The sequence below is a fragment of the Lipotes vexillifer genome, unplaced genomic scaffold, assembly GCF_000442215.2.
Source record: "Lipotes vexillifer unplaced genomic scaffold, Lipotes_vexillifer_v1.1 scaffold402, whole genome shotgun sequence".
NCBI classification, from domain to species: domain Eukaryota; kingdom Metazoa; phylum Chordata; class Mammalia; order Artiodactyla; family Lipotidae; genus Lipotes; species Lipotes vexillifer.
Genome location: NW_006798409.1, coordinates 2869669 through 2879807, shown reverse-complemented (window position 1 = coordinate 2879807; position 10139 = coordinate 2869669). Strand labels below are relative to the sequence as shown.

General features: G+C 44.9%; 1 protein-coding gene across 2 annotated transcripts in view; it reads right to left on the bottom strand.

The window, feature by feature from the left end:
• Window positions 1-7138, bottom strand: part of VPS26C (VPS26 endosomal protein sorting factor C) — a 50433-nt gene extending 43295 nt beyond the window's left edge. Inside the window, exon 1 of one of the 2 annotated variants that reach the window (XM_007470488.1) lies at window positions 6995-7138. In XM_007470488.1, the coding sequence (XP_007470550.1) occupies window positions 6995-7051 (57 nt within the window). In that variant the 5' untranslated portion in view covers window positions 7052-7138. The remainder of the gene's footprint in view (window positions 1-6994) is intronic. The other variant, XM_007470489.1, reaches the window with a different exon arrangement.
• Between the last annotated feature and the right edge of the window lie 3001 nt (window positions 7139-10139).

Sequence of the window (10139 nt, the reverse complement as noted above, 5' to 3'; positions counted from 1 at the left end):
CGGCAGGCGGACTCTCAAGCACTGCGCCACCAGGGAAGCCCATAAATATTTTTAAAAAAAGAATGAAAAAGGATACATTACTACAGACCCTTCAATATTACAAATACTATATCAAAATACTATTATGACCAACATTATACCAGGAAATTTGAAAATGTATGTAGATGAAATGAACAAATTCCTAGAACAATCCAGCTTATAAAAACTAACTCAAGAAGAAATAGAATATACAAGCAGCTCATGCAGCTCAATATCTAAAAAACAAACCACCTAATCCAAAAATGGGCAGAAGACCTAAATAGACATTTCTCCATAGAAGAAATACAGATTGCCAACAAACACATGAAAGGATGCTCAACATCACTAATCATTAGAGAAATGCAAATCAAAACTACGATGAGGTATCACCTCACACCGGTCAGAATGGCAATCATCAAAAAATCTACAAACAATAAATGCTGGAGAGGGTGTGGAGAAAAGGGAACCCTCTCGCACTATTGGTGGGAATGTAAATTGATACAGCCACTATGGAGAACAGTATGGAGGTTTCTTAAAAAACTAAAAATAGGGGCTCCCCTGGTGGTGCAGTGGTTGAGAGTCCACCTGCCGATGCAGGGGACACGGGTTCATGTCCCAGTCCGGGAAGATCCCACATGCTGCGGAGTGGCTGGGCCCGTGAGCCACGATGGCTGAACCTGCACGTCTGGAGCCTGTGCTCCACAACGGGAAAGGCCACAATAGTGAGAGACCTGCATACCGCAAAAAAAAAAAAAAACCTAAAAAACTAAAAATAGAACTACCATACAACCCAGCAATCCCACTAATGGGCATATACCCTGAGAAAACCATAATTCAAAAAGAGTCATGTAGGACTTCCCTGGTGGCACAGTGGTTAAGAATCTGCCTGCTAATGTAGGTGACACGGGTTCGAGCCCTGGTTCAGGAAGATCCCACATGCTGCGGAGCAACTAAGCCCGTACACCACAACTACTAAGCCTGCTCTCTAGAGCCCGTGTGCCACAACAACTGAGCCCACGTGCCACAACTACTGAGCCCACGTGCCACAACTACTGAAGCCTGTGTGCCTAGAGCCCATGCTCCACAAAAAGAGAAGCCACCGCAATGAGAAGCCTGCGCACCACAATGAAGAGTAGCCTCCGCTCGCTTTAACTAGAGAAACCTCGCGTGCAGCAACGAAGACCCAATGCAGCCAAAAATAAATAAATAAATAAATTTATATAATAAAAAAAAGAGTCATGTACCACAATGTTCACTGTAGCTCTATTTACAATAGCCAGGACATGGAAGCAACCTAAGTGTCCATCGACAGATGAATGGACAAAGAAGATGTGGCACATATATACAATGGAATATTACTCAGCCATAAAAAGAAATGAAATTGAGTTATTTGTAGCGAGTTGGATGGACCCAGAGAGTGTCCTACAGAGTAAAGTAACTCAGAAAGAGAAAAACAAACACCGTATGCTAACACATATATATGGAATCTAAAAGAAAATGGTTCTGATGAACCTAGGGGCAGGACAGAAATAAAGATGCAGACGTAGACAGTGGACTTGAGGACACGGGGAGGGGGAAGGGTAAGCTGGTACGAACTGAGAAAGTAGCACTGATATATATACACTACCAAATGTAAAATGGATAGCTAGTGGGAAGCAGCCACATGGCACAGGGAGATCAGCTCGGTGCTTTGTGACCACCTAGCGGGGTGGGATAGGGAGGGTGGGAGGGAGACGCAAGAGAAGGGGATATGGGGATATATGCATATGTATGGCTGACTCACTTTGTTATACAGCAGAAACTAACACAACACTGTAAAGCAATTATACTCCAATAAAGATGTAAAAAAAAAACATTAAAACAAATCACTGTCAAACGAGATGAACATGAGCTGCAGTGAAAGGTGGGGAGATGGAGTAAAAGAAGCCGTTCACTGGACTCACTGCCCCACAAATGTCTGCTAGCTCCTGCCCACTGTGCTCGCACTGTCTGTTCCTTCTGATGGAAACACACAGTGCCAGGTGGGGAGGGAGACCCTGGCCCCGCACACAGCTTTCAGAAGTAGGCTGGAGCATCATTGCCTCAGTGAAGCTCCAGAAGGGCCCTCCCCCACCCCCAAACGACTACACCTTCCTCTGAGCTCCCTCACACACCAGAGATGCACCCATTCCAGCACAAGTACGTTAGCACCTTTTGTTTTCTCTTTACCTACTTCTCTCCAGACCTGTAAGAAGATTCACAGACACTGGTTGAATAAAACTGTTTCGATTCAGTAACAGTCTGAAAAGAATGAGTTGCTGAAGATGTGGTGATATGGAAAGGTATCCAAGGTAAGGATATACCGTTCAGCAAAAAAAACAAGTTTTGTGTATGTCTGCGTGCGTGTCTGCGTACACGTGCAACTATTACTCATAGGAAATGTCTGGAATAGTACATAAACTGTCAGCGGATACATCCAGGGACAGAAAAAGGGGTCGAAAGAGGAAGAACTTGACTTTTCACTTTCCAGCCTTCTGTAAAATGTTATGTTTATATTTTTTAAAATTATTCAACTGTGATTTTTTAAAAAACACCACCACTTTGAATGAGCGTCTTTTTCTAGGAAAAAGCCAAATGACAATTTTAAACCCAAGAATAACTTAGGTTCTCTGAATCAAAACCATTTTCAAATGCTTCCACAACAACTAAGATACTGAAAAGCACAGGAACAGACTTGGCTGCACACGTTCCGAGGAGTCGTCACAACAGCTTTTTAACTGAAATATTACAGTGCTATTCACAGCACTCCTAGGAAACTAATAACTACTATTCCTATGTAAAAAGCTCCTCCATTTTGCACAAAAAGGGGCGCTCTTAGGGAGAAGGTGTAATAAGAGTGTTGGCTGGACACACTTTGCAATCTGATGACCTGCATTGGAATCCAGGCTGTCATTAGCTGGGTGATCTGGGGCAAATTCCTTAACTTGTCTAGGCCTCAGTTTCCTCGTTAGTAAAATGGGAGTGATGCTGCCAGGCTCACAAAACCCTACACCAGTGTTTCCCGAGTCCCTCAGGTGGAACATAAGACCGTCGTTACATAGACAAGTATGTTTCACTTGAATGACAAGCACTTAAAACCTGAGAACACAGGTGGCAGCCACCTCGAGCAAACCAGGACAATTACAGGTGCTGTGCTCTGGCAGGCGCATGGATGAGTACGGTTTATAGCAACCGAATCTTTACCAATGCTGTTGAGCTGTACTGAGAAGACTAGAAATTTGTATTTATTATTCCCACCTGCCGCCAGCTAAGAGTGGAGAGGGTGAGAAAGACAGGACCCCCCCCTTGTACAACCATGGGGCAAACTGGGCTTGAGACACGCGCTGTCTGCAGGCACTGAGACCTCGGAGGGTCCTTCTCCCTGGAGCTCTGGGAGCAGCCCTGATGGTGCTGGTTGCCTCCTCTACCCATCCTTAACCACAGATGACGGAGTCCATCCAACACATGAGTCACAGCATGTGTTTCCAGGTGTATATTTTTGTCCAGTGATTAGATTTATTCATTTAATAACTTTTTTTGGCTTTAAAAAATATACAGTTGACCCTTGGACAACATGCGTGGGCTCACGGTGGATTTTTTTCAATAAATATACTGGAAAAAGTTTTTGAGATTTGTGACGATTTGAAAAAAACTCACAAGAAAAACCATATAGCCTAGAAACATGGAAAAAATTAAGAAAAAGTTAGGTATGTCACGAATGTGACATCGGTGTATAGGCTAGGCTACCACAAAGCAATCATACTGTCGCTTATGCATTATCAGGGCATGAATTGTTACACCTGTAAATAAATATGAATTTATTTTTCACATTATCTCTTGATTTTTGATGTCTAGTGTTAGTAATACACATAGCATCTACAGTGTTTTGTATCATATAAGACAATACTGATGTAGGTACTGACAGACGAGTCACCTTGTAAAGAGACAAACTATGGTATTGATAAATACACTACAATGCTCTGTAAATGTTATTTTTTCTTCCTTACAATTTTCTAAATAACATTTCCTTTCCTCTAGCTTACTTCATTGTAAGCATACAGTATATGATACATATAACACAAAATATGTGTTAACAGTGTATGTTATTGGTAAGGCTTCGGGTCAGCAGTAGTCTATTGGTAGTCAAGTTTGGGGGGACTCAAAAGTGAAACAGATTTTCAACTGCACGTGGGATTGGCACCTCTAACCCTTGCATTGTTTAAGGGTCAACCGTACACAGCAACCCTCTATTTAGGAGAAGTTACACAGGGTTTTCTTTCACAATGGCCATATGAGGTCTCCTTTTAAAATGCATTTAGTGTAAAATACATTAAGTGTCAAAGTGAAGACTGGGAAACACTGTCATAAGCCAACAGGTGCAGATTCTGTTCCTAATCCTGGCATGAAGGGATGTGCACCGGATGAGCAGAGCTAATACCTGCTTCCACCCTGCTACCCACAAGGAGTGGTCCTGGCTGCATTAAGACTTCCAGCTGGGTCAAATGGATGATTCCATCTCTTCAACTTTTTCAAATGTACTTCTCATTACTGATACCATATTTTAAACCACAGAAAACGGGTCAGCATCTCAGCTGCTATAACATCTTTGAATGGAATCTGCTAACTTCTGAATGAAAATAATAAGTATTAAAGTTAAGTGTATATATCACCTGTCACTGCCTCCCCCAATTCTTATTTTGATATTTTCCAAGCTACAAAAAAGTTATGAGAATATAAAGTAGAGGAAAAATTGGAACTCTCACACACCGCTAGTGGAGTGTGGAGTTGTGCAGGTGCTTTGGAAAACAGTTTGGTAGGTCTTCAAAAAACTGAGTTACCATATCACCCAGCAAATCCACTCCTAGGGATATATCCAAGAGAAATGCAAACATATGTTCACACAAAAACTTATACTAGAATGTTCATAGTAGCATTATTCATGATAGTCAAAAAGTTAAAACAATCCAAATGTCCATCGACAGATGAATGGATACATAAAATGTGACATATCCATAAAACAGATTACTATTCAGCCATTAAAACAAATGAGGAACTGATACTATTCAGCCATTAAAACAAATGAGGAACTGATACATGCTCCAACATGCATGAACATTGAACACATTATGTAAGTGAAAGAAGCCAATCACAAAAGGCCACACAATGTATGATCCCATATACATGAAATGTCCTAATTAGGCAAATCCACTGAGACGGAAAGTAGATATGTGATTGCCAGGCGCTAAGAGGGAGAGGGAATGAGGAATGACTACTCACGGGTACAGGGTTTCTTTTGGGGGTGATAAAAATGTTCTAAAATTAGATGGTGGTGATGGTTGCACAACCCTGAATATATTACAACCACTGAATTGTACACCTGAAAAAGTGTATTTTTATGGTATTAGGTCTCAATAAAGAATACAAAGTAGACCCATATAACTTTCAACTAGAGTCACCAGTTGTTAATATTTTGGCACATTTGCTTTCTTTTTCCTCATATGTGCGCACACACACAATATGGCTGGACCATTTAAAATTTAGTTATTGTGACACTTCACTCCTAAGCACTTCAGTATGTGGAGTATTCTCTCACATAACCAAAATATGAATATCATACTGGGGAAAATTAACACCAAAACAAAACTTGTATTTAACATATAGCCCATATTCAAATTTATCAAACATTAGGTACTGTATTTGGTTTTCAAATCCCTTTCATCTCTTGAATCTAAAAAAATTCTTTTTAATGACACTAACATATTTGAAGAATCCAGGCCAATTACTGTACAGGATGTTTCTCAATATGAATATGCCTGTTTCCTTAAGAACTGAGGGAAGTTAAGCATTTTTGGCAGGAAGGCTACATAGGTGAGTTGTATCCTCCTCAGTTTTTCATGCCAGAACCCTCTATTGTTATGCCAGAACATGTCAATCTCATTAGTGGTGACAGTGATGGAAAGGTGGTATTCATTGTTGGTCTTGGTTAGGATGGTGACTAGCAGATTCCTCCACTATAAAGGTAACTTTTCCCCTCTGTAATTAATAATCTGGAGATGACCAATTGAATCTGTAAATATTAGGTTTCCACAAATATCTTGCACCGAAAGGCTTTAGCGTCCCTTTTGAGACCTCCCTACATTCACGTGACCAACCACTACTCTCAATTTTATTCCACAGAGTGTGAGAGCTGGCTGTGATTTCAACCCTGGCTGCACATCAGAATCACTGGTGTCTCTGGGTGTGAGACCCCAGTTAGCGTACTTTTAAATTCCCCTGAGTGATGGATTCTGATGTACAGCAAGGGTTGAGATTCCCCGAGTTAGAGGTAGAGGAACCTTGCAACCTCATTTGGCAAATAAGGAAACTGATGCCCTAAGAGGTTAAGTAGCCAGTGGCCCAAAACTTGTTAATGGCATAATTAAGATTTTTTCTGACTTGCATTTTAATATGCTATTCCTTGTGTATGTTATTAAAACAACAAAACCAGAGAAATGAATAACTTTTGTATGGTGTTAAAGCTGAGCACGGCCTAAAGTGCGTATTTCTGCTTCCAAGGTTAATTCTGCCTTTCTGTCCTTAGACCTTCACACTCAACTTAGAAGTGAGGAACGGGGTGTTTGGTCATCAAGCTCCTCCCCCCTCAGTGCTCTTGGCGACAGCTCAAGCCCGGGAGCCCAAGGCCGAGCTGGAAGTTCATGTGGCCCGACGGTTAGCGCTGCAGCCCTTGGGCCAGCCTCTCGGCCCTGCATGCCTCCCCAACCCCGGCGGCGACTCCGGCGGGGGTCGCTCTTAGAGCAGCCAGCCGCGCAAGCGAGACGCACCTGGCAGGGATGCACCTGGCTGGTCCGCACCTGACCGGGACTTACCTGGAGGTGCGCCTTGCCCCGCCCAGGAAAACCCAGAAGTATACGGGACCTGGGAGACAACAGAACCTGCAGGCACACCCACCCCTACTTACCCCGGCGTGATAAACCTTGTTCGCTCTTTTAACCTTAATGTCCAGGGCAGTCGCCATCTCGAATACTCCGTTTCGGGAACCACTTCCTGCCGCGCGTGACCCAAGGGAAAGGAGGGCACCCCACCCCTCCTTCCGGGGTCCCGCCCTTTTCTTCTCTCCACCAGCAGTTGCGACACGTGACACAGCGCCTGACGCCTGTTCCATTCCCCCGCCTTCCTCCTTCCGGTGCAGGGGCGGGCCTTAGCGCTTGCCGAAGACTGTCAGTCTTCGCCCCGCCGGCCAGGAGGGGCGGGACAGGATTAACCCCACCTCTTCCGTAAAGATAGTCGTTAACACCGGAAATACCCTTCGTCTCTCCCGTTTACTAGAGGAAGGGGGAAACTCGGCTCTCCCGGCGTGCCCCGCGGCAGAGGGCGGTGCCAGGGACGCGTTGCGGGCGTAGCCAGTACTTAGAGGCTGAGGCTCCCGTTAGGCTGTGCGGTGCGAGGAGGCGTTGCGCTGTTGAGTTGGCTTTAAGGCGGTGATAACTGGGGGCTGACTTGCTTTCCAGTCCCTTCCTCTTGTCGTCTCTCGTCCTCCCTCGCTTTCTTTCGGGGGCTCTGAAGACGGAGGCCTTGTGTCCGTCCTCGGCTAGGCAGTTCTCCCTGCCCGTTCCGAGGCCCCGCGCTCCCTGCCTGCAAAACGTGGATTGGCGGGCGCCTCCGCCGTCCCGCCCCCGCCCCCGCCCCTGTTTGGTAGAATTCACTGATTAATCCATGTGGGCCTGGTCTTTTTTATTTGAAAGGTTATTAATTATTGATTCTCGGCCGTCCCGCCCCCGCCCCCGCCGCCGAACCGGGGGCCAAGGTCTCGGGGAGCGCGGGTGACCTCGCCCAGCCTCGCAGGGCCGCGGGGGCTTGTGGGTACTCCCTCGGCGCGCACCCTGGAACAGGGTTCGCAGAATGTGGGGAGGCGCGGCTCGCAGGCCCTGGGTCCTGACAGTGCATGGAAATGAAAACCTAAAAGCAGAAACGGTCCTGTCTAATCTTTTTTTTCCCAGCAAGAGCTGACTAGACACAAGGAGTACATTGCTCTGTGGGAGGATTGCCTCCAGACTGGGCAGCGGTACGGTGCTAGGCAACATACTACGTTGGTTGAAATAAAATCCCTTGTCAGTGTTTTAAACAAGAGCTTTTCTAATAAGCAGAGAGGTAAATTTTCATTGTTTTGGTAGCTGACTTAATACAGTGCTTTTTGTTTATTTAAAATTCTTTGATTCTGCTATTTGTTTTTTTAAGTGCGTTACTTTTAGGATTACATGAGAATTTTTCCGTAAAACTATTCTGAATTAGTATCACGAGTGCCTCTCTCTTGGGAATGTAAGGTACTTTACAGGACAACAGTGATGGTGCAATAGCTACAATTGCTTTTGAAGGTTGATACATTGGTGTTTCCCAATATTCAGTTTTCAGCTCCTCTGTGCCCTCGGGGCTTCGTCTTGGTCTTAGATACCTTCCTGACAACTCACACAGCAATTCTAAAACAATTCATTAGGGACTTAATAATCACTGTCTAGTCTATTTGCAATTCAAGACGTGGATCCCTTTCCACCAGACTCACCCATCATTTCCAAATGGTAAAATGTCAGTCTCAGTAGACAAAGCAGGGAAACAGGAAAAGAAACACCTTAAAAGGATCCACATTCCAGACTTATTTGCTTCAGCAAACCTGCTTTATACTTATTTTGTAGCAGAACATTTCTTGTTCGTTGAGGACAAGTGTGCTATATTTCACTCATCTATGTAGGTTGTACACAATCTTTCTGGAATGCTGGTGCACTGCAGCGAGCTTTAGTTCCGGCAGTTATCAGTGTAAACAGTTTGTTGGACCCTCTCCGTGTGATGGCTTCCAAACATAAGAACAGTCCATTTTTTCTCTGATCGCTGTTCTTTTGAATCTTTTCTATCCCTTAACCACACCTTAGGCAATACTTTCTGGTCGGTTCAGTTACTAAAAATCGGACCCTGTTAGTGGGTTGACCTCGTGGCTTGAGTGGGATCCTAGATTCTTAGGGTGCTAAGGTACAAGTCATGGTTCTGGTTCTCAGACACTCTTCCTCAACATCCTCTTGAAGGCCTGGCTTCTGTGTTGAGGCGAGTTTCTCTAAATTGGCCACTGCTAGAGTTCTATCTTAGTTGATCCCTGCTTCTCTGGATAACAGGCTCTTGTTTGAAACTCCTTTCATGGGGTACATATGGGAAGACCTGATGGGCCTTGTCCTCTCCATATGTTTTCATGGAAGATCTCCCTTCAGCTCGATCTTTTCCATCACCCCACTGACAGCACCCAGCAGTATACCAAATCTTGTGGGTGAGGGTCCAGCAAGAAAGCTGGAGACGATCTATCTTCCACAGAGTCCACCTGACTCTTGAGAAACACGCGCCCTTGCCACACAAAAGGGCCAGACTGGAGGCTGCCCGTGGCCTCTGCTCTCCACTTTGCCATCTCTCTTCCATCCTCTTCCTCCCTCCTGAAACACAGACAGAAGTAAATCAACAAGGATGCTGACTAGACAGGTTTGCAGGTAGGAAATGGAACACCAGCCTCTCCTTCCAGTAGGCCCTACTGATAGCGGAGAGATTATCGTACAGCCTCCCCACTACATTCACTTCCCACCAGAAACACTCCCCAAGGCCAGCTACCTCCTTTCATTCCTTCGCCTGCCTTCCGATATAGACTGAGAAGGAGAGGACTGAGAAAGTATTCCGTGGAAGCAGGGCTAGATCTGCAGCTTTTATTAATCCGTGGGGAAAGTCTCTGTCTCCGATTGTGGCATCTTTTGTTAGAAGATGGGGTACTATGTTGTTTTCAGCCATGAGCTTAGTGCTCGTTCTGGGACAAGAGGAGAGGCCCCACTAAACATCTTTTAGTGGATGCTGTGATTCTCTGTTCAGAACTTTCAGGACTGAAGGACATGTTCCCGGATCTACTTGGAGTATCGCTCTCAACAGTTCTCAGTTACATCACTCTTCAAAACTTGCCCTCAGCTGAAGAAAACTGCTTTGCCCAAAGTCATGGTCCCTTGGGGAGGTGGGGGAGGGGAGAGGGGGCGGGGACAGCCCATATCTAACGACTAGTCAGTTTAGGATATGAAGACCTCTTTCCC